The following is a 25,240-nucleotide window of genomic DNA, read 5'->3' as shown; positions in this document are numbered from 1 at the left end:
ACCAGAATCACCTGTGGGCAGGAACCTCAGACTGGAGTCAGACCCTTGGTCATTATCCTGTTCATCTTGTGCTGGACCCATATAAGTTAGGGGAGAAGACTAAGAGGATATTGTCAAATAAGAAATTTGTTTGCAAGCCACAAATTTTAAGAAGCAACTTTCTGTTTATGACCCATGATCAGTTCAAATTCATGGTGATAATTTTGAGACTTTGCAAGATTCACAGTCATCATAGAAAGACATCTGAATACTGTGATGTCTATTACAGGAAAAACATAGACCAATACACTCTAGGAAGATTTTCAGCATCAAAGGCTGGAGCCAAAAGGGTGTCTCATTAACCCAGAGGTAACTAGGAGTCAGCCAGGAAATGTAATTCATAGGATCTCTATGTGCTGTCACCAGGGCTGTATCATACTGGACAGCCTGCTTTCACCAGCCAGCAGATAAGTGGCTGGTGGCTAAGCAGTGTCTAGCGGTGTGCTCCTCTGCTTTACCAGCCATGGGGTGGGAAAGGGCCAGGTGTCAGCAGCAAGCTGACGGTATTCTCTCCAGAGAAGCTGTCTGTGGGGATAGTGAGCCAAAGCTGTCTTCCTTTCATACCAAGGAGCCCACGCAGACCTCCCAGGGTGAACGTGTAAACTAGGCAGTGTCTACCCTGGAGCACTGGTCCCCAGTCTGCTTCCTTTCTCTCCGTGTGGTTCAGCACCTCCTCACTGCCCAGGATGATACCTCAAATTTAGCAGATCTAATCCTAAATCCATCCTTTCCCCTGTCTCCAGTCCCATACCTTCCTCAGGCTGACACCCTGGCCTTTATTCACCGTGAAGCAGCCTCCTGTTACCCAGCCCACAGCTTCTGCCTCATTCCTGCTTTCCCGCAGCCAGTCACTTCCTGGGTAGTGCTGGTCCTTCCTGAGTAATCGCTCAGGTCTGCCCCTTTCCCCTCTGTTCCCAGTGCTACAATCTGGAGTTAGGCTCCTAGTCTCAATCCTGCTACAGAGGCCTTCGAAATCGTCTCCTGAAATGCCACTTGAATCATGTCTCTCCAACATTCAGAGACACATTGGACCATACGGCCCCATCTCCTCCACCTTCCACTCTCTGTGCCCCACACCCGAGTCGCAGCTCCTCCCTTTTTCTTCAGTGCTCTCCCCGAGCTGGACTGGGGTGCTCACTGTTCCACCAGCCAGCTAGTGTTTTCCTGCCTCCACACCTCTGCTCAGGCAGGTCTCTAAAGGTGAAAACCTTCCTTGAGAGAAGCCTACTCCTGAACTTCAGGGCCTTCTCAGATGCCAGCTCCTTTCCCCAGCCACCCCAGGCCCAAGTGACACGTTGTCTCCACTCTCTGAAGAAGCAATTTGTATCAGCTCTAGTCATAAGGAATTGACTTTGAAATAAAAGCAATAGCTAACACTTACTGAGTGTTTACCCCATGCCAGGTACTGTACTAATTGCTGTATCTTATTTGATCTTTCTAATAATCTGATGGCTTAGATATTATCCCATTTAACAGGTGAATAAACTGAGAGAAGTTAAATAACTTGTTCAGTGTCACATAACTCAGAAGTGGTAGAGCAGAATTCCTGGTTCCAAAGTTCATGCTCCAAACTCATGAGTCTATTACCTCCCTAGCATTTTGTTCTCAGTCTAAACATGTTAAAACTCCTCCACCCCACTTCAATACATTATATGTGAAGAGGAAGCAATTCTTACATACCTTTGCCCCCAGCAGTGTTTGGGAGGGCCCCATCATTAAAAACTTTTAGGTTTTCACTCACACTAAAGTGTAAATGACCAACAGTGGCTGCAGTAACCAGATGACTTTGCCTTAAACTAAAACCCTGAAATTAAGTCTGGCCTGTGCTGCTTAAGATTTAGTACTTGTTTCTCCTGCCCTTACTGTCCTCAGCTGATACCCTTGAGACTGTGTGCTGGATTTTCATACCAAGGGTCAGCTGCTCCATCAGCCCACCTTCAGGAGTTCCTGAAATGACTTGCCTTGGCAGATGGCTCTGCCCTTTAATTAGCCATACAGTTACTGTTTCCCCTTATTTAATATCAGGAAGTTTCCTCGTGTTTCATCCCCTTCCCCTGCTTGGCCAAAGTGCCTTCCTACTATTCTTTTCCCATTTTGTACTTTTGTTTGGTGCTTTTCCCTTCAGTGTGTTATCGGAATCTAATCTGGGGATTTTTGCCAAGTTGTCTGAACTCTTCATCACCATATGTGGTGTCTTACTTGGTTCATAGGCCCTCCTTTTTTGGTATGAATGCACACACTCTCTATGAACTATTTTAGGACCCAGAATCATTAAGAGACAAGAGAAGTATGGTTTGCAAATCTATCATAACTTGGAGATATCCGCTATCTTGGCCATGCTAATAAGTACTCAATGAGTGCTACAATGTGAAAAATGTAACGAGCATATTGCAGAAACCCTGTTTTTGATGTGAGGATGACTGATGATCCTTTCCCCACAGCAGATCTGCCCTCCTCAATGGGATTTTCTTGGCTAATATATATTTAAATTATTTTACATCCCTGATTTTATACAGATTGGCAGATATGCAGTAGCCAAGAAATATTGTTTATGGCAAGAGAAAGTCAAATGGAAGATTAAAGAAAATCACAACGAATAATCTTCCAGCTAATAAATAAGTGACTGTGACACCACTTTGGTTAGGCACCTTGGCAATGTGTACACTGGTATATTTTCAAGATAGAGGCTATCTTCTCAGTTCCATATGACTAATCATCTTATGTTCTGAATTTACTGCTGCCCTTTTTCCACTGCAAACAATCTGGGCTGTCCCTCTTCTAATGAACATGAGAACATCTGATTCTAGAGTTTCTGGCTCAGTTCTAGCTCCATCAGGACACTGGCATCTTCAGTTAGCCCTGCTGGAGAAAGCATTAGAGAATAAAGACGCACTAAGCTGTGTGGCACTAACTCTGGACCCAACAAGATTTCAGAGAAAAAATAAGTGGGAACTGGAGCTGTAAAAAAAAAAAAAAAAAAAAAAAAGTCAAAAGGAAGATGAAACTTAAGCCCTACAGCTTTGAATAAAGGGTAGCACATAGATAATCGATTAGAGAAAGGAGGACCTCCCAAGTAGGCAAGTGCATCAGCATAAACAAAGGTTCTAGAAGTGGTAATAAGCATGTAATGAGGAGTGAGCATGAATGTTAGGAGCAGAGAGTTTTAGTAGAAGTAAGAAAAAAAAAAGGATTTGTAGGGTAAAAATGGAAGGGATAGTAGGGGAAATGAAGAAGGCAATGAAATGAAAAAAATGTGTGGTTAAATGAGATATCAACAAAATTGGATAAAATTGGACTATTAGGGAAAATTTGACTTTTTGACCATTTCCCAGGTTCAATTGAGTATACACATTTAGCTCCAAAACATGACCTCTCCTAACATCTTCTATGCAGCTTTTCCAGATTAAAAAATTGGCTAACTAGGTAACCACTGATACCTTTATAAGCGCTATTTTCTTTTCATTACTGGGAGAATGAAATTTGTTACGAGTTACATTGCATTTTTGTAGAGAGGTGCATTGGACTGACTTGTGAGGGATCAGAGCTCCAGAACCAGTCAGTGGAACCTCAAAACGCCATGGATGTCAAAGATGCCAATTGACTGTGCTCTAGGACACATTCATGGTGGGTACACTCACTTCCAACTCAAAGAGGAAATTTGCAGACCTGCCCTGGTTTCTTCTGTAAAAATGGGTGAGTGGTTTGTCCAAAGTCTCTTTCCTGGCTATAAGCAGTGGACAAGGATCTAGAGACAAGTGTTCTCTCCCCAAAAGTGCTTTGTTTTTTGTGTTTTTAATGGTAACATGGTGAGGACATCTCAGGTCATGTCTGGGGCATGTTTTGGGCTCTGTATGAGACTAGGAAATTGTTCACATATTTCTTTTACATTATTCCCATGCTTTTTATAGGATAACAAATTTTAACTCTGTCTTCTCTGCTACAACTTTATGTAAAAATCAGCTGGAATGAATTGCTGCTCAAACTCAATTAATTCCATTTCAGGCTCTTTTCCTCATGACATTTGTGTATTTTGGGAGAATTGCCCTTTACCTCTTCAGAATCAAATTGAAATATTCCAAAGTTAAATCATCCACAATTCTTTCTTTTTTATATCTTTAATGATTTCTCAGAACATAGCTATTTCTAGGTTATAAATGAATATCCCCAAAGTAATCTGTAGTCTATAGGTCATTTGTCTAGAACTTAATTAAAAGTGGCTAAGGGGGGAAAATGTAGACTTTGGTGGGGATTCTGTAGGACGCTTCTGACTCCTTCTAGATACTCTGAAGGTGACACTGATTAATTAAACTGAGTTTTAGTTTTCTTCCAAACTTAGAACTTTTTTCTTCTTTGCAACAACTTCATTTAGGATCTAGCTATCTTTCATTTTACTTTTTCTTTCTTCTTTTCCTCTACCTCCTCCTTCCCTTGCTTCTTTTTCTTCCTTTTTCCCTTCCAGGAATGATTAAAAAGAAGACATCATCTAAGTTTACCAGGCAAGAGTGATGAAAAATAAGGGAGCAAGAAAACGAACTTAGACAGTTTAGAAAGATCAAATGAGATTGAATGAGAACTAGCCAAGTTGTGGAAGATAAGAAAGGCAAATGGAGTAACCTAGTTTGGGGATAATCATCTGAGACAGGAAGATAAGGTGGGTTGGAGGTGGGGAAAGCCTTGGGGTAGACTCTCGTCACACCAGCCACCAGGCAGCACTGTGACAGCTTGGTTGCTGTCTCTTGTTGTCCACGGTGGGCAGGGGAGGAGAAAGGCAGTGGGCAGTTACTCTGTACAGGATGTCTGCTAGACAGATGTTTGAGCAGCCTGAAGTCCTTACTGGAACAAAGGCAAGGATAAATAAATAAATGAACCTATCCTGATGTTTGTTCCTATACATTTAAATATTCTATGACTTGTTTTAAATGGAATCCAAACACTGAGTATGATTTAGATGGCAGTGTTGTTACCCTTGGCTTGGCCTCGAGAACTGATTTTGAGCTTTCAGCCCGGATATGAGCTCAGAATGAACTAAAAGTTCCTTTATCCTTAAAAACAGGAATAATTCTGGATATGCTTTCATCCTCTTGGGAAAAAGGCAACATGGGAAAGAATTAGAAGTTATTTGGTAAAGAGTTATTTTGTCGAGTGCTCTCCTGAGGTAGGACAGAACCTTCAGGAATTGAATTGCATGGTAGACATGTAATTCCAGATGATGGTTGGAAGTGAAGTTGCTTGTCAATGGAGTATGTGGGATGGTGGATCTTTAGAGTGGGGGAGGGGAGTACAGTGTTGTTGGAGCTGCCATCATATTAACCCCAAACATTTTCACCATCCCTTCACTTCCATGCAAGATGTGTCCAATTGGTGTCTCTGTGGATCAAGGACATTTGAAATAGCCAACGGTTTTCATAAATATTGTACAACAAACTGGCCCCTCCTCTGCCTCTCCACCCCATCAACTCAACAGGAATCAGTGAGTAATACAGATGTTTGTGGTATGGAAATCTTGTAGAATTCTAGGCATAGCCTAGTAGCAGAATTGTCAAAAATCATTTCTGTTCTCAGAATGGTCCGACTGTTGACTCAGCCCATTCCCCCAAGGTTTCCTATGTATTCTAAGAGTTAGGAGCAAGAAAGAAGAACCTGCAGCATGATTTGTCTCGAACGCCCTGGTGATGGCTCTCATTCCAAGTATTCATGAGTGGGATCAGGTGTTTTTAAAGAATTTTTGCTCCTCCTGAAATATTCTGCTTCTTGGACTAAGGGAGGGGTTGGAGGGAGATGGATATAATGGGTCTGCCCTCCATTCAGTGCTTCAGTTTTGAAACAATTCTAAATCATACCGTGGTTGTTGGTACAAGGACTTACACATAGACCGACAGAACAGAATAGAAAATCCAAAAATAGACTCACACATATTCGGTCAGTGGATTTACCACAAAGGCACCATTTTCAGTAGGAAAAGGACGGTCTTTTCAACAAATGGTGCCAAAGCAATTGGTTGTCCTTTGGAGAGGGGGGGATGAACTTTGACCTGTACTTCATAGCATACACAGCAATTAATTCAAGATGGACTATACACCTAAATGTTAAAGGGGAAACCATAAGGCTTGTCGAAGAAAATAGGAGAGCTTTATGGCATTGGCGAGGCAAGAAAAATTTTAACAGGATACCAAAAGCACTAATCATAAAAGAAAAGTTACTAAGAATATCTTAGTTTTAAAATTAGGCCATCGGAAGAATCCATAGCATGTTTTCAAGATCTGTGACAGAAAATTGGGCTGGAGTTCCTCCGTGTGCCCCCTAGAGCCTGCCCCGGACACAGACACCGCCTCTGCTCCCTGCTCTGCCTGTAGAGGGATGCCTGCGCATTGAAATAAGTGGCTTAATGCAAGGTTGAGGCGTTCGGATCTCACAGCAGAAACGTCTCACATTCCTCCTGTGGTTTTGCCCCGTGAGAGGCAGCTTGTTCCCGAGCCCCTCCAATCTCTGAACTCTGGTGTATTCTTCTCAGAACACTCCCTTGAGATCCCCTGAAGTTGGAGCTTCCCTGCCAAGTCCATGTGGTGGGAAGGAGGACAGAGCCATGTGGGGCCCTCGGAGGTGAGCCAGATCCGGTCTGCAGTGGCCAAGCCTGCAAGGTCCCAGGGCCCTGGAGGAAGCCTGAGATGCGGTGAGGCCCAGCCCTGCCCTTTGCAGGGTCTCATGTCAGTGAGGACAGACTCGGAAGCGTCGGAGACAGAGCCAGAGACACACGTAAACACAGCCCCGCTGGGCTTACCACATCCATGTTTGCGACAGAAAAGCCAAGACCCCTGGCCAAGATAGACACTTCCTCTTTAGACCTAGGGGTTATAGGAAAGGAAGCACCAAATATATTTAGAGCTTTCAAAACTTTGTTTTGCACATTCTTACAAAGGGGAAAAAAAACTACCCCAAGGGATTTGTTAAAAAACTAGCTTCCAATACTTTAGATGAGTGGGAAAAATCTTACATGCTGTTGTCATTTCCTTTCTGTTTTAAGAAATTAATCGTGGACTGGAAATAGCCTGTTGCAAAAGGGGAGACTTCATGGCCTTTGATTTCTGATTATGCCAGAAAACTTTCCAGGCCCCGAGGGGAGGTTGTCCCTTTCCCAAGACTCTGGTGCAAGATGACCCAGTAGTTAGATATTTTATTCAGCTGGAAGACCCGAGGCAGTGGAAAGCTGAAAATCAGAGGGAATAATTAACTCATTCTTTGCAGAAATGGTGTGGAGCTTCGAGTAGGGGCCAGGTTTGGTTCTGGGAGCAGTGTTGTCCACCGGGATCCCAGGCTCCCAGCTCTATTTCCCTCTAGTGTGGACTCTCTGAAGGCCCCTGATGCGTGAAACCTGGCATTGTGAATTAGCAGAAGTGAAAGACTGATTACCACTCACTAAAAGTAGGTGTACCTGACTCTGCTCCTGCCGATGTTGGGGAGCTGGCCCCTCAGCAGAAAGCAGTGAGCAAGCACAGCTCTTTCCACACCTGTAGACTTCAGTAGTGTTGCATTTCAACAGCTCCTGCAACTCAATAACAAACAAAAACAGCCCAATCCAAAAATGGCAGAAGACCTGAACAAGCATTTCTCCAATGAAGATGAACCAATGGCCAATAGGCACATGAAAAGATGCTCAGTATTGCTAATTATCAGAGAAGTGCAAATCAAAACTACAATGAGGTATCACCTCACACCAGTCAGAATGGCCATCATTCAAAAGTCCATGAACAATAAATGCTGGAGAGGGTGTGGAAAAAAGGGAACCCTCCTACACTGCTGGTGGGAATGTAGTTTGGTGCAGCCATTATGGAAAATAGCATGGAGATTCCTTAAAAAACTAAAAATACACTTACCATATGATCCAGCAATCCCACTCTTGGGCATAGATCCAGAGAAAACTCCAATTTGAAAAGATACGTGCACCCCAATGTTCATAACAGCACTATATAGACATGGAAGCAACCTAAATGTCCATCAACAGATGACTGGATAAAGAAGATGTGGTATATTTATATAATGGAATACCACTCAGACATGAAAAAGAATAAAATAATGCCATTTGCAGCAACATGAATGGACCTAGAGATTATCATACTAGGTAAACTAAGACAGAGAAAGACAAATAGCACATGATATCACTTATATGTGGAATCTAAAAAAATGAGACAAATGAACTTTATTACAAAACAGAAATGGACTCACAGACAGAAAACAAACTTATGGTTACCAAAGGGAGAAGAGGTGGGGGCAGGATAAATTAAGAGTTTGGGACTAGCTGATACAAACTCCTATATAAAAAATAGATAAGCAATAAGATCCTATGGTATAGCACAGGGACTATATTCAGTATCTTGCAATAACTTATAATGAAAAAGAATATAAAAAAGAATATGTGTGTGTATATATATACATACATACATATACACACACACACATGACTAAATCACTATGCTGTACACCAAAAACTAACACAACATTGTAAATCAACTATACTCAATACATTAAAAAAAAAAAGTAATGTTAACATTCTAGAGCTGGATCAGAAATTATCCAGTGGGTTTATTTGCATCTGTCTGGGGTAATGCATAAAGGATCGAAGTCCTGAAACGTTCCTGTAATGTCTTATTTAGGCATTGGTCACCCCACAACTGATAAGAGCAGGGACCAGCACTTCTACGTAGGGTCAAATAGTAATATATCTTAGACTGTACAGTCTTAGCTGCAACTGCCTCCTCTGGGCATGGCTGTGTTCCAGTAAAACTTCATTTTATGGGCACTGAAATGTGAACCTCTGATAATTTTCACATCTTGAAATATCCTTCTTTTAAAAACTTCTAACCATTTTAAAACATAAATACCACTTACAAGCCATGCAACAAGTGACGGGCCAGATTTAACCCCAGGACCTCTTCAGTAACAAAAAGGATGCACATCATTGATGTTGGTTCTGCATAAGGGCCTTCTTACTGGAGGGGGCATGAGAGCGAAGGCCTAGGGATGTGTTCCAGAAGTGGGGCAGGTGGGGAGGTACAGATAGCTCTGGGCTCTCCCTGGGTGGTCTCATACTGGTCACTCTGTTCAGGCAGTGCCTTGACAGGTGCCTCTAGCAGCCAGTGCTCCCTGCCAGGCACGTGGACACTGAGAACCTTGGGAAAGAGCCCTCTTCTTGGGGCCCTGGTCACACACAGTAAACCTGTCACTGCTTCTCCCTGTCTGAGCTGGGAAGGACACTCCCACCTTCTTCCGTGACTCCCAGGCCACTTCTGTTCAGAGGTGCCTCCTTCCAGCCTCCCAGCACACACAGCACACCATGCCTTTCTCTTCAGTGAAAGTTGGCATCCCTGCCGTTACCACCATTGACTTGTCAATTTTAGATCCAAACTGCTGGCGGCAGGGACTGCCGTCTTTTTTGGGTATTCAGCACATTTGCAGAAATCTTCTGAGATATTTCTTTTCTTTCGTCACCCAAGGAGTGGTTGCTTGTTGCCCCATCCCATCCCGAAAGAAATGGTGGTAAACAAAAAAGAAAAACATTTAATATTTTGGAAGTAAAATTCCACTCTGTTATTTGGAAAGTCCCAGATAACCAAAACAGCTGGTAAATTAAAACTCATTTAAGCATGATTTGGGGGGAAAGAAAAATCTGTAAGCAATAAATTTTTCTTCCTAACTTTTTCTGACTCTTTCAAGATGTATGCTATGTATTACCAAAGTGTAGCCACAAATCCTGTTGGCGGCTGGGGGAAGCCAGTCTGGTCTTTGAGATTAGCTTCAGAGAATCAGCAGAGGGACAGCCTCCTAAATATAATCCAGTATTTACTTCCTAGCTCGCTGACTGATGTTAACGACTGTTTAAAAAGATGATTTGGCTTTGTGCCATCTTCTAGGTCCTTCCATTGTGACGCCCCCCAAGGACATCTGGAACGTCAGTGGCGCACAAGTGTACCTGAGCTGTGAGGTCATCGGCATCCCAACCCCCGTCCTCATCTGGAACAAGGTCAGTGCCTCAGATTTCAGGAAGACATCCTAGACTGGTGAGCTCCTCTTATACTGCGCAAAGCCTAAAATCCTCAGCCTGTTCCATTGCCTTCTGCTCCTCAAAGTCAAGGCCTCCTGACAGTCTTCCAGACACCTGTCCTGGGTCTATCACACACGATCTTACTGACCTCCAGAATAATCGCTGCTCTGCTTTTGTTAGCAGTCCGGAGCAGGGAGTCTTGAGAACTGGAAGAACTATGATGCTGAACACCCATCCCCTCCTGACTGTGTGTGTGTGCATGTGTGCGTGCATGTGTGAGATCATGTGTGTGCCTGCAGGCGTAGGTCTCAGTATAACATAGTGGTTAAGAATGTGAGTTCCTTAGCCAGGTCAGCTGAGTTCTCTCACAGCCAGGATTTCTCGGCATCAGCACTATTAACATTTTGAGCCAGACGGTTCTTTGTTGTAGGGGCTGCCCTGTGCATTGTAAGTTGTTTTGCAGCATCCTTGGCTTTCACACACACACACACACATCGTGACAGTTAAAAATGTCTCCAGACATTATCAAGTGTCCCCTGAGGGAAAATGCCAGTGCTCTAAGCCTTGGCTTCTCCTCCATATGATCAAAGTAGCATAGAATTCTTGTAAAGATTACACAAAGTAATGCAGCTTAATCACTTGGCTCATTGTCAGATACATAATTAACACTCAAGAGATGCTAGTAGCTACTGATTCCGAAAATGTTTTCCTTCAAGGGGCATTATCTTGTAAAACTGTCTCCACTTGTGAAGGACAGCACATTCTCAGAATGTCTGTGGGAGGGAAGAGAAAACATTTGCCAGACCTAGTAATACTTCACAGCCATACTGTACATTATGTTACACTATTGCCCTGATACATGTTGCCTTGTTTAAGCCTCACAGCAATCTATGGAGTAAATATCATCCAACTCATGCTAGTAAGAGGAAATATAGTTTAAGTCAAAAAGGCATAACCAGACACCCCTTTTCAGCTGGTTTGCTTCTCCAGCAAGCTTGAAGATGGGTGATGGTCTCTCCTGATTATTTTGTTTGCTTGGTATCTGACCAGAGGAGCAACTTCTGGAACTCCAGGAGGGATTTTGGCTCCCACAGTCAGAGCTGTTTCTATAGCAAATTGGAGAAACTCACTTCACACTAGCTTAGGGAAAAAAAAAAAAGTGGTGGGGGGATGATTCCAGCCTCAAGGGCAGCTGGATCCAGGTACACAGTGGGGTCAGAATTCTTAACTCTTGACTCTTTGCTGTCAATGTAGGGGTCTCATTTTTTCCTTCTACTTCAGAAAGATTCCTCCTGTGCTATAGGTGATATTGTCACTGGCAGCTCCAAGATCACATATTACGTGATGTATGGAAATCACAGAGGAAAAAGGGCGCCCCACTCTGCTGCATTGTAAAATTCCCACCGAAGGACTATGACCCAGGTTGGGTCACCTGCCAAACTCTGGCTCCCCCATGTGGCCAGAGAGATGTGGTGCTCCCATGGAGCCATCTGGTGGGAGTGAAGTCAGAGTGACCCAGACTGGGGTGGGGAGGGTGTGTGTGCAGATGGTACTAGCTGTACTACAGCTTTCCTAAAGGGAGATATGAAATTTTACCTCAGTAAACTATTTTTTTAAGGGAAGGCAGGAGCAGTTGAGCAAAAATGCACTGTGTTCCTCCTGGCCTTCAGCGAAAGCTGCTGATACTCATTACTTATGTGGAGGCTGCTGGTTTGTTCCAGGGGGTGGAGAGGGGGAGGAACAACTTTTCCAAAGAGTATCCATAAAAAGTGCTGTTGCAGTTCTCCAGGGATTACACAATGAGAAGCCAGGGTGACCCAAGTGTCCCAGGGCGTGTGACCTTAATGGCATATCTTGCCTTGAATAATTTCTTTAGTCCTTGCTCTGCCCATCCCTCCAGCTAATGCATGCACATACCAGGGAATAAATCTGCCTCAGGAATCTTTTCCTTTAAACTTTGGGATCCTGTGAGGCTTCCCTGAGGGCTTGTCAACTGGGGGGTCAGGAGGGTGGGAAGAGAAGGAGTGAGGAAAAACGGGAAAAAAAAAAAATTCTACAGACTCGCCAGAAACAAGCAAAAACCCAACTGTCAAGCACCTTCTACCTTCATAATGTAATTTGCCACATGCATGACCTAAAGCAGTGCTTTTCAGACTGCAGACCATGACCCTTCAGTGAATCTTGCAGTTAATGTAGGGATCACAACCAACATTTTCTTAAAAAACAAAAAGTACAACAGAAAATATCTTAAGTAAAGGTACATTTAGTAAAGGTATTTCATAAGACTTTTTTTCTTGTATATTCCAGATTGCAGTGCAAAACGTATTTCTTACTACTTGGGCCGTCTCAAAGCACTTTGAAAGTCACTGACCCAAAGAATTAAAGAGGCCATTTGTTTTCTCCCCACTCTCCTTACAACCTTGTAACTATTAAGAACACAGATATATTGGTCCCTCTCTCTGACCTTCTGAGATGACTTGCACTTGGTCCATGGAGTGTGCATCTCTCTGAATAAATCTACTTTTACTCAAAAAAAAGAAAAAGACATATTTAAGATCACCAGTCAAATCCAGTTTAAGCACAGAAATGCTTTCTAGGTATGAATGAATCTTAGAATTCTCACTTGTTAAACTGAGATTCAAAGAAGGTAGCACATCTTTCTTGCTCAAGGATTCCCTTACTCATGCTCAAATGTATACACACACATTCTTTTTTATACATATGTATACATATATTCACTTTCATATTCTTTTTCATTAAAGGTTATTACAAGGTATTGAATATTGTTCCCAGTGCTATACAGAGGAAATTTGTTTTTTTTAATCTATTTTTATATGTAGTGGTTAACCTTTGCAAATCTCAAAACTCCCAAATTTATCCCTTCCACCCTCTTTCCTCCGGTAACTGTAAGATTGTTTACTATGTCTGCAAGTCTGTTTCTGTTTTGTAGATGACTTCATTAGTGTCCTCTTTTTTTAAGATTCCATGTGAGTGATATCATATGGTATTTTTCTTTCTTTCTGGCTTACTTCACTTAGAATGACAGTCTCCAGGTCCATCCATGTTGCTGCAAATGGCATTTTATTATTTTTATGGCTGAGTAGTATTCCATTGTATAAATATACCACAGCTTCTTTATCCAGTCATCTGTCAGTGGACATTTAGGTTGCTTCCATGTCTTTGCTATTGTAAATAGTGCTGCTATGAACATTGGGGTGCATGTATCTTTTTGAATGAAGGTTCCCTCTGGATATATGCCCAGGAGTGGGATTGTTGGATCATATGGTAAGTATATTTTTAGTTTTTTAAGGAATCTCCATACTATTTTCCATAATGGTCGCACCAAACTACATTCCTGCCAGCAGTTTAAGAGAGTTCCCATTTCTCCACACCCTCTCCAGCATTTATTGTTTGTGAACTTTTGAATGATGGCCATTCTGACTGATGTGAGGTGATAACCAATTTGAGGTTTTGATTTGCATTTCTCTAATAATTAGTGACATTGAACATTTTTTCATGTGCCTTTTGGCCATTTGTATGTCTTCATTGGAGAATTGCTTGTTTAGGTCTTCTGTTCGTTTTTGGATTGGGTTGTTTTTTTTTTTGTTATTAAGCTGTATGAGCTGTTTATAAATTCTGGAAATTAAACCTTTGTCAGTTGCACCATTTGCAAATACCTTCTCCCAGTCTGTAGGTTGTTGTTTTGTTTTACTTATGGTTTCCTTTGCTGTGCAAAAGCTTGTAAGTTTAATTAGGTCCCATTTGTTTATTTTTGCTTTTATTTCTATTGCCTGGTTAGACTTTCCTAAGAGAAAATTGCTAAGATTTATGTCAGAGAATGTTTTGCTTATGTTTTCTTCTAGGAGGTTTATTGTGTCTTGTCTTATATTGAAGTCTTTAAGCCATTTAGAGTTTATTTTTGTGTATAGTGTGAGGGCGTGCTCTAATAACTTCATTGATTTACATTGCTGCTGACCAGTTTTCTCGACATCACTTGCTAAAGAGACTGTCTTGTCCACAAACACATTCTCAGTGTGTGGGGTGAGGTGGGAATATGGTGTATTACTCTGAAACTTGCCTTTTTAAGAAATACTTCATGGGCATCCCCTCCAGGTCTGCTTCTCAAGAACTATGTAATATTCCAAGTGTGGATGTACCATAATTATTAAACCACCCCTGGATTCTGTTGTTTCCAATTTTTCATCACCTTAAATAATGCTGCCTTGAACATCTGAGTATACATATCCTACGTGCGTTATTTTTCCCCATAGGATAGATTCCCCCAAGGTACATGACTAGACTTGTCAAAAGATTTTAGTCTTTTAATAGATAATTTTCTAAGATGGATTGTAGCAGTTCACACTTTCTCCAGTGATATATGGGTGTCATTTCCCTGCATCCTCCCCAGCCTTTAACATTACCCCTCTTTTTGTAGTTTTTGTTAATGATGGGTAGAAGTATCATCTCATTATTGCTTTAATTTCCTTGACATTGAGAATATTGTCACATTTGGATTTTTTCTTCTATGAATTACCTGCTCACAGCCATTACTCATTTTTCTATTGAGTTGATTCTTATTATCAGTTGTGGCTTTTTGTACATTAGAGATATTGACCCTTTATCATGTATTACAAATATTTTTTCCTACACAACCATTTTGATTTTTATTTGTTTAGTGTCTGAGGAGCTGAAACTTTTAACAGACATGTATTCTGTTTCATCATAAAATTCTTCTGAAACTTCACCAAAAAGACACAGCAAATATTCTGATCTGCATAAATATCCTTTGAAGGATTTCCTGCAATTCTGTGAATGCTTGAGATTTCTTAACCTGTGGGAATCAGACTGATCCATCCTGCTTCTGTAATCACTGGCACCTTTTTCTTAGTTACTGCTTATTTGCAATAGCAGGATTCAGGAAAATCTTTTTGCAGCTAAAACACAACCAGAGAGCTGAGATGACTTCCGGGCCTCCCTCTGAGTCTTCCCCTAGTTGAAATTGTGGTGAGCAGTGACTTCCAGGCAGTTTTTTCTGCCTTACAGACTTCTAAGGGTCAAACTTTGAGGCACTTCCAGCCCATTGCGCATCTGTAGAATTGTCTTAGAAACCACTTTCTCAGCCCACCCTGCATCTTTTTTCCTTCAAACTGAAAACATCAACAAATTCCCCTTATATAAGTAAAAGAGTAAAGGAGTTTGCCATATAAAAATTGGCCATGTAAAAATTCTTTGCACTTCTGTGTGTTTTCTACATGGTATGAAACTTTTTACGTTACTTACATTTAACAGTACTCACTTTAATTATCTTGCAATCAAATACTTGGCAAGAACGGTTTCTTGGTACACAGTGTGTCAGGTTAATTGGCAGAGTGCTGAGGAGCAACAGCTCAGTTGCTAAGATTCACTATTTCGATGCTGTAATGTTTTTCTGCTTTGGTCAAAACCCTTAAAGAATTCTGAAATTCAGTAAATGAAGACCAGAGATGTATTAGTTTAGCCACTGAATCAAAATAATACTTAAAAACCATTATTTAAAACCATTTTTAAATAAGTGTTTCAAAATCTGCACTAGCATGAACCTTTTCTGCCAGCTACTTGGGAAACTGAAAGAAAAAGATGCCTATTGAGTTCATCTGTTTTGTCTTTATAACATTCATACGAGAAGAACACTAAGACTCCTGGTTTTCTCTAACAGTGACAATATGGGGAAATCCCAGGAGAGAGAAAAGCAAGCAGGCAAAAACCAGGCACTCTGAATCAGTAATGCTAGATGTTTTTTTTTATGGAGTAGGAGCAGGCCTAGATCCCACTTGGTTTGCAGAGTCCCAGCCCTGGTGTCATGAAGCAGAGAAAATAAAGGGTGGGTTTGATGCTGAGATAATAGCTTAGTAACAGCATGTGGTGGCAGTGGGACCATATGGAGGAGAAGCAACACTGGTGTAAAGTATCCAAAAAAATTATGTATGATGATCTGATTGAACACAAGATTTGCTTAATTATAAAAGAAAATGAGAAGGAAACTCCATATTTGAGACTGTAAATTCTTTTTTCTAATTACAAAGGTAATATCAATAAACATCAACCTTACTCTAAAAGGCAGCCTGGGATGGAATAAACAAACATTGCTTTGTTTATCCTTTGTTTTTCAGACCTATCATCACAAGCCTTAAAATATTTATACTCTATGACTCAGCAATTCCATTTCTAGAAATTTATGTTAAATGTTTATGTATGGAGGGGTTACAGGCAAATTTATTCTTCCAGGAATTTTTATATATTTTCCAGTTTACATAATGAACATCGTTTGCCTTTTTATGTTTGGTTTTTTGGGGGGAGGAGGTAATTAGGTTTATTTACTTTTCTAATGGAGGTACTGGAGATTGAACTCGGGACCTTGTGCATGCTAATAATAAGCACATGCTGTACCACTGAGCTACACCCTCCCCCATGTAGTTTGCCTTTTTAAATGAGAGAAATTAGGACAGTATTCACTACTGGCCTCAACCCAAGGAAACTGAATTTCTTCTTACTCCATCTTTCTGAATCCCTTCATGACACACACAGGGATAGGCAGCAAGTTTTGTCATAACAATGACAGCAGCATGTATTTGAAAGGCATTTTTGCTCTCAGGTCTTTAGTAAATCATTTGATGAACTCTTAGCCGTCAGGACTAAGTAATGGTATTGGCTGTGGACTCATCCTGTTATTTCCCATTGATGAGACTGTTGTAGGAAGAGCTCCAGGAGTTGGGCTCTTACCCAAGGTCCCAAGTATCAGACCTAGCACTGGGTGATAGTTTGTCAAACATGGCGTACGGCAACCAAGTGCCAGCCTTGAGAAGCAGAATTTACAAGGGCTTGTGTGAAGGATGGTAGCCAGTGGCAGGAAATTATGACAATTTGTATTTCCCAAGCATGCAGAAAAATGTATTAATTTAAAATACATAAACCTAGAGGGAAACTGATAGGAATAAGTAAAAGAGAATTTATATTTTACATACATATTCAGGAAAGGGTAACATGGAAATGGTTAGGTTTAATCCAGTTAGAAAGTCTGATGTATGCCCTATGCAATTCTAGGAATGTTAGCCACTTCCAAGTTGATGGTTCAGTGCAGAGAACTCACACTCCCCCTCCCCTTTTTTTTTTGCAGGTAAAAAGGGGTCACTATGGAGTTCAAAGGACAGAACTCCTGCCTGGTGACCGAGACAACCTGGCCATTCAGACCCGGGGTGGCCCAGAAAAGCATGAAGTAACTGGCTGGGTGCTGGTGAGTGCCAAGAGCTGCCAAGGATTTCACTCTTAGGATTAGACACAGCGAACTTGGCAACAAGGTGCCTGATGTACTGCCAAGGCTAAAAGAATTTGCCTTTCCACAGCTCTTTGGACTAGCCCTACCTGTTCTCTTTCAGAGGAAACTTACTTAAAAAAAACAGACAGACAAAAAAAGCTGGAGTCTACTGGATGTTTTGGAAACAGCCAAAAAATAAAAAAGAACCAGTTTTTTTTTTTTTTTTAAACCTATGAGTTCAAAGCAAAATCCTCACAGGGAACTAAATAACCCAAACATTATTTTAATCAATTATTAATAGTTACTTTATTTTACCTGACCTTTGATAGTCATGGACATGCATGGATAGTACTTAGATCGTATACCCTTATCCCCAAGGTCTCCCTCAAACTGACATGTGCACCTGTCCAGTTTTTAACCTATGCAGTGTGATTGATCTAAAGTTGTCCATGACTTTTCCTCATAGTAGGAATCTTCCTGGCAGACCAAATACTCCTACCACAGGATTTACACTATTTCTAGCAGTATCTTTGCCATAAGTCCCCTGGTCATCTTAGGCAACTTACAAAATAATGACCTAACTGAAGCCACTGGAAAAAGATGACGGCCATAGAGAAACTAAAGATCCTTTTTTTCCCCCCACAGGTATCTCCTCTTAGTAAGGAAGATGCTGGAGAATATGAGTGCCATGCATCCAATAGCCAAGGACAGGCTTCAGCATCAGCAAAAATTACAGTGGTTGATGCCTTACATGAAATACCAGTGAAAAAAGGTAGGTAATAAATCTCACAACCATTTAAAAATGACTAGTGCTTTGTTTAATAAGGGACAGAACCAAGTATGAAAGTATCAGACATCGCTCTTAATGAAATTCTATGTTAAGAATCCACAAGGGAAGGACATTAAGTATGTAACCAAAATGTAGAGTGCACGACTCCAAAAGAACATTCGCTGGTCGATGGAATGCTATTATTATGACTTCGACGCTTTCACTCTATCTTACACGTATGAGTCAAAACTCAAACCAATTGGAATGGTTTATATTTCCCGTAACTTTCTGTCTTCATAGCATTTTCCTTGGTGTTGTGACCCTTAAATTTCCATTTAAAAAAGAAATGATTGTAGGCAATTCTGGTCCTTCACTTTGAGCTTTTAATAAGAAAAAGCCAGAAAGAGTATATTGGCAAGTACCCAAGTCTGTTCTGCCTCTATCCACTTCACTGTCAAAAGCTCCCTCTTAAGCACCCATCCCGGTGGTGTCAGAGTAATGCTACTTTACATTTATATAGTTCTACTAGACTGATGTCTGAATTGGTTTTCCCTTAAGCCAAAAATAAGAACAAAATTTATTGCCAGCATTTGTCAAAACCATTTCCACTGTGTGGATCACAGCTGTGGTATGAAAGGAAGAAATGTCAAGTAAAGATATGTTTGGTCAGATTCTTTTCAGCCCAGATGTGTAAAGCCAAGTGATGAAACAAACAGAGCAGTAGCTAAGAGTTGTCTGAGTCTAAGCTCTGCCACTAATTATTCCACTTTAAATTTGGAATGAGTAAGGGAAGTTCCTTAGCACTAGATCTCACCTTGCTCGTTTGTGAAACGTGCTTCTCCCAGTTCTGTAGTAAGGTCCATCTCTTACACGCAGACCAGTACAACAAAATCACCTCCACATCTAACACCGTACAGCTCAAAGAGCAAGCACTGCACCAGATCATGTGTACAGTTACTCACACATCCTTTATCTCCACATTTTAACATCATCATTTACTTGAAAACCCTAAACTACATCAAATTTTAAAAGTCAACCATGTCCATATATGTAACTAATTATCTTTTTTTTTTAAATAAACAGGTGAAGGTGCTGAGCTGTAAGCCTGCGGAATATATTAGCTTGCATAGCTGAAGTAGTCACGGATCACTCCAGCCCATGTTCTTGCCTAGTAACCAGTTTCTTTTCATCCAGTCCACTAGTACTTTAGTTATATTCACTGGTTTTACACAGTGAAATAGAAAGTAAAGATAACACATCAAGACTATCTACAAAAATTTATTTCCTATTTACAAAAGAAGAAGAGCATGCTTATCATTAAACAAAACAAATAAACTGCTTTTCTCACAAGGCAGTACATTTTTGTTATTTTTAAATCCTTTTTAAAAGCCATATCATAGAAACAAAACACAAAAGACCCAAAGATTTTTAGAAGAGTTAAACACTCATCATTCGAGGTGCAATACTCATAGACATGAGTTCCTGAAACAACAGTTTGCACGCATAAGGCATTCGCACCAAAGAGATCTGGGGGAGGGAAAAAAAAGTAAATGGTAATTAGCAAAGCTGTAATGAAGTGAGCCCGCTTCCTACCCCAGGAAAAGCTAAAGACTTGGTACTGGACATGAATAAGTCAGTGGGCTGGTTAACACTCATCCTGCTACCTTGGCCTTTAGTGGTTCTTTCTCCTAACAGGCTTTGGTATTTCACCCTTTTCTGCCAGACAACTTATATTCACCCTTCTAAATTAAAAGGTTTAGAAAAAAAAAAAAACCTAATTGTTAAAATTCCTTGTACAAAGCCTTATTACTTCCAAAAGATGAACAGCTTAGAGAAATTACTACAGTAAAATTTAAAGTGGTTTTTAGAAAAATCAAATTATCTTTTACCTCATTTAAAACTAGGAATCTTATAGAAGCATGCTATGAAAATTGTGAAAACGGCAGTTTGTTCCACTACACTAAACCTGCCTAGATGATTAGACCAGCGTGGTTATATCTTGAACAAATATCAACTGTCGGTAAGGTCTATACATACCTGGGTTTTATTCCGGCAGCCCCTGCATTCATATGTATGAGTCCTGGTGTTAGCGATCGCCATTATTCCACAAAGATTGCAAACATGAACCTGATATGGATCGGATGCCTCAAACAATCTTTCCCTTAAAAACTGGGCTGCTCCGTGGGCAATCTGACAATCTCGTTCCATTTCTCCAAAACGCAGGCCACCATCACTGTTAAGGGAAAAACAACGGACTATTTTGTACTTATTTTCTATTACCAACACCACTTTGACTAAAGGCAAAAATAACAAATGATATTCGTTAAAAAAAAAAAGCACTAGATTCTAACTTATATACCCTTGCATTCTCTCTACATGGTGGGAAGGTTGAGAAGTCTGCCAACTATTTGATGTGCATTAGAAGGTCCCCAGGAGGGAGGGCACAGCTCAAGTGGTAGAGAGCATGCTTAGTGTGCATGAGGTCCTGGGTTCAATACCCAATACCTACTCTAAAAATAAAGAAATAAACCTAATTACCTCCCTCTCTAGGGGGAAAAAAAAAAAAAGTCCTCTGAGTAAACACACACATTAGAATCTCAAGTACAGCATATAGTTTTCCTCATAAAACACAATACAGAGTAGAGTCTCTTCAAACTATCATTTAACTTACTAGAATTCAATCTAAATAAAGCAGCTTTTCCATGAATGAGTCTCCCAGGCAATCAAGCCTGATATGATAAATGCATGTTGGCAAACGTAATGGAAAGAACAGGTTTTCCCAGCATGGAAGTGAAATGAAATGCATTGTTCAGATGGATGGTGATGGCTTCCTTAACATTCTTAGTATTACAGACTACATAAGATAACTGAGCTTTTCCTAATATTACCAAAAACAAATCACTGGTCAACTTTGGAGGATACTAGGCAACCAACACAACATTTTGAAAACTGGTAAATAAAAGGAAAGAAGCATTTATCTTGTCTTTTACTATATGAACTATGTCACCAGGTAACCAGTAGAGGAAAAAAAAAGTTTCTCTGAAAGTATTCCAACTAATTCATGAAAAAGGAATGATAAAATTAGAATCTCATCTGTTTGCAATTCCTATTTAATTAAGGGTTTTAGGTAACAATCATTAATAGCTGCTAAAGTCATAAGAGAGACAACTAGATATTGAAAGTATACAACACTGCCTTTGAAGTATTGCTGTGAAAGAACACAAACCCTTCCTCTCATCAAGGCTCTAGCTATTTACAGGAAAAATAGAAACACACAGCCCAGGAATGCAGTCAACAAAATCCAGACTAAGAAATCCTCCAGGACCAACAATTCAGTTTAGTCAACAAATAATCTGCAGGGGAAAAAAGTTCGAGGGCAATTTATAGATTAAAAAAAAAACAAAAACAAAAAACTTGAGATGTATCAATCAATTATAAAGCATGGACCTTATTTGTATCCTGATTAAAACCAACAAACTAAAAAATTATGTAATTGTCAGGGAAATTTGAACACTGAATATTTAATAATATTAAGGAGGTACTGTGATTAATTTTTATCCTATTTTTTAAAGCATGGGTTCTCAAACTGTAGTCTGTGGACTCCATGAGGATGAAAACTATTCTTATAATAATACTAACAACATATTTGCTTCTTCCACTGTGTTGACATCTGCACTGATGGTTACAAAAGTAACTGAATAAAACTGCTGGCACCTGAATACATGGAGGTGGTAGAACTAAACTTTACTAGCAGTCATATTCTCCACCGTGAGTGAAAGGGGAGAAAGCCAGTTTTACTTAAGAATGACATTAATGAAGCAGTGAAAATGATTAGTTTTAATTAACTGACCCTTGAGTATACATCTTTTTAAATATTCTATGATAAAATGGGAAGTTAAAGGATTTCTGTTCTATAGTGAAGATTGTGGTCTTGAAGAAAAGCACTTGCACAATTCTGAACTAGTCACTTTTATTGTGGAATATCTTTTTCACCTGAAAAAAGAACTGACACCAATTATGTTAACCTACCAACATTAGCACTATGTTAATTTATACTTAGATACCTGGCAAACTTTTTTTTGAAAATGAACAAGGTGAGATTTTCACTTTAAGGAAAACAATTTTAAGTGTCTGTTGAAAATGATTAAAAATTTGAATTTTTGATCAAAAGTCAGAATTTTAGAAGACCTCTATCTGACGCTATAGGCTTGAAAGCTTCCCAATATTTAAAAGACTTTTCTGATGACACGGCAGTGATATTCACAAATGTGACTTTTTTTGGTATAATGAAATATGTCAACATTTAAAAATTTACATAATTGAATGAACCAGTATTTTCCAAATGACCAATTACGATACTACAAAATAAAAGATAATATATTAAAAGTATAAGACAGGCCAATGGATTTTAATAAAAAAGATTCACTTAAGTAGTTTCAGAGTCTACATCACAACTAACCTTTAAAAAAATAAAACTTTTGGTGTAGCATCAAAAAAAATCCACAATCACCTGAAAATTATTAAAATATGCTTCCCTTTCCAACCACATATCTCCGTGAGGTCCAGTTTTTCTCATATGCTTAAATAAAATAATAAAATACTGCAATGGGATGAATGCAGAAACAGACCCAAGAATCCACTTTCTTCTCACAAACTAGCTCATTAAAAATATTTGCAAAAAAGGTAAACCAATGTCACTCATCACTAAATTTATTTGGAAAATATTTTTCCTTTAGAATGTTATTTATGTACAAGAATCATATCACAATAAAGGTGTTTAAAAAGAAAGAATGTTATTATGTTAATATATAATGGGCTTACTGTTTTTTTTTAAATAAATATTTTAAGTCTTCCTCAGTTTTAATTTCTAACAGGATAAATATCAAAAAGTACAATTCACGTAGACAAAAAGCTCTTTGGGGCCCTGGAATCTTGAAGTATGAGAACCATCCTTGTATACAACAATGATGATGCAGCTCTCTTACCGAGATCTACCCTCCATGGGCTGTCTGTTAAGGATCTGAATAGGTCCCCGAGCACGAGAATGAATCTTATCATCCACCATATGCTTCAAACGCTGGTAGTAAGTGGGGCCAATAAAAATTTGTGATGTGATTTTTCGACCAGTAAATCCATTGTATAGGACCTGAAACAGGAGGATTTTGAAGCAGATTTTTAAAATATTAAACAAGTTCAAAGAATGTATTTGCATATATTGTACAATTCTGTATATATAAAAATCAAAACAGACAAAACTAACCTATACATTAGAAGTAAAGACAGCAGTTACCTTCTGGTAGGAGTAGGAAGGTAGTGACTGGAAAGGGACACAGAGGGGGCATCCGGGCATAAAAGGGTTCTGGTAATTTTCTTTTCAATATCTGGGTGCCAGTCACACAGTTGTGTTCACTTGTGAAAATTCACCAAGCAGTACATTTATGATTTATGCAAATATTCCAAGTATGCATCATACGTCAGTGAAAGGTTTAATTTTTTAAGAATGGAATCACACACATACAAAAAAGAATACACATAAATTACTAATTTAAAAGTGCACATACCTCATTTCCTCTGAGATGGTAGCCATAATCAGATAAAAGATTAGAAATCTTCTGCACATTAACAGCATCATTAAATGGAGTGGCATCACCAATTTCACCCTTGTTAGCTGATACCTTAAAAAAAAAGTAGTCTTTAAGATGCTGCTTCCTGGGGGAGGGTACAGCTCAGTGGTAGAGTGCGTGCTTAGCATGCACGAGGTCCTGGGTTCAATCCCTAGTGCCTTTGTGAGAATAAATAAATAAATAAACCTAATTACCTCCCCCCTAAAAAATAAATTAAAAATAAAAATAAAAATAAAAATAAAAATAAAAATAAAAATAAAATAAAATAAAATAAAATAAAATAAAATAAAATACTTCCTTCTGTCTCCCTTTAGAAATCTATGTCAATAAAAATTCAGTTTTTAAAAAGTCCTTTCTAGGAAAGGGGACATTCTGAACTTAAGATTAAGAATTAAATATATGTTATAGAAAGTTGTAATATATTAAGGTTCATTCTATTAGCATCTTACTTAAAATGTTTATAACAAACTTCTTTACCTAAAAAAATAAAAACAACTCAATCATAAGCCTTCAAATAAGAAGCTCTCTGAGGCCAGATACAAAAAGAATGAGACTTCCAATGACTCAAGGAAAATGACATTTTCATGCCCTAAAACCAAGCTGTCCATATAGCTGTAGTCATTCTACCTTAACAAGATACTTAAAAATAGAAAATCTCCACTGAAAGATACACACATAGCTAACAGTATAAATAAAATGATTAGGTTCACGCTGAACTAACCACCAAAGAATTATTAACTCTTCATTTATAGAAAACAATCAGTCAAAATAATAAAGACTGGATATAGTAAATTTTACAGAAATTCTGACTTAGTCAGAACTTTGCATATTTTTGCAAAACAAAAATAAAAACACTAATAATTTAAAAGCAAGAAAGTATCATACTGGCTTTTTCCAAAGTACCCTGGCTCAAATATGAAAGAAATCACCTAAAATTTTGGAATAAATATGAATTTGGAACCTATCTTTTTAAAGAAAAACTCTTACCTTCCCTTGAAGACATTCAATCAAGTGACCAATAGTCATACGAGAGGGGATGGCATGGGGGTTTATGATGATATCGGGGGTGATACCTTCACAGGTGAAAGGCATGTCCTATAAAGGAATTTTTTAAAAGACTTAAAAAAAAAAGTTAAATCTCTTAACTACAGAACTAGAACCCACTCCTAATCTGAACTCTTCCATCTCCTAAATTCTGTTCAACATATTATGTTCATATACTTAGTCAACACTAAAATTAAAGGTCAAGCCTTCACTACCTTTGGGCTCTTGGTTAAAGCACATTTTGATTTAATAAAATGTTCAACAAAACTTTGGGTTAGGGGTGATAAAAGATAAAAGATACCTACCTCTTGTCTATACTGAATACCACAAGTACCCTTCTGACCATGTCGACTAGCAAATTTGTCTCCAATCTGTGGAATTCTAACAGAGCGTACCTGGATTCATACAAAATTAGGTTAGTTAAGTTGATCTGGTTT

General features: G+C 39.3%; 2 protein-coding genes across 2 annotated transcripts in view; one reads left to right on the top strand and one right to left on the bottom strand.

The window, feature by feature from the left end:
- The window catches only part of IGFBP7 (insulin like growth factor binding protein 7), a 68,286-nt gene extending 48,797 nt beyond the window's left edge, over positions 1 to 19,489 (top strand). The window contains exons 2-5 of the mRNA XM_010967517.3: positions 9,945 to 10,054; positions 17,229 to 17,345; positions 18,012 to 18,138; positions 19,219 to 19,489. Of these exons, the coding sequence (XP_010965819.2) occupies positions 9,945 to 10,054; positions 17,229 to 17,345; positions 18,012 to 18,138; positions 19,219 to 19,238 (374 nt within the window). The 3' untranslated portion in view covers positions 19,239 to 19,489. The remainder of the gene's footprint in view (positions 1 to 9,944; positions 10,055 to 17,228; positions 17,346 to 18,011; positions 18,139 to 19,218) is intronic.
- POLR2B (RNA polymerase II subunit B) overlaps positions 19,398 to 25,240 on the bottom strand; it is a 44,239-nt gene continuing 38,396 nt past the window's right edge. The window contains exons 20-25 of the mRNA XM_010967518.3: positions 25,109 to 25,198; positions 24,747 to 24,854; positions 23,697 to 23,810; positions 23,121 to 23,281; positions 20,173 to 20,368; positions 19,398 to 19,662 (exon numbers count right to left, since the gene is read on the bottom strand). Coding sequence (XP_010965820.1) covers positions 19,573 to 19,662; positions 20,173 to 20,368; positions 23,121 to 23,281; positions 23,697 to 23,810; positions 24,747 to 24,854; positions 25,109 to 25,198 — 759 coding nt within the window. The 3' untranslated portion in view covers positions 19,398 to 19,572. The remainder of the gene's footprint in view (positions 19,663 to 20,172; positions 20,369 to 23,120; positions 23,282 to 23,696; positions 23,811 to 24,746; positions 24,855 to 25,108; positions 25,199 to 25,240) is intronic.

This window comes from Camelus bactrianus, chromosome 2 (assembly GCF_048773025.1).
Source record: "Camelus bactrianus isolate YW-2024 breed Bactrian camel chromosome 2, ASM4877302v1, whole genome shotgun sequence".
Lineage (NCBI taxonomy): Eukaryota > Metazoa > Chordata > Mammalia > Artiodactyla > Camelidae > Camelus > Camelus bactrianus.
The sequence above is the reverse complement of the archived record's forward strand: the minus strand, read 5'-3'. Positions and strand labels throughout refer to the sequence as shown.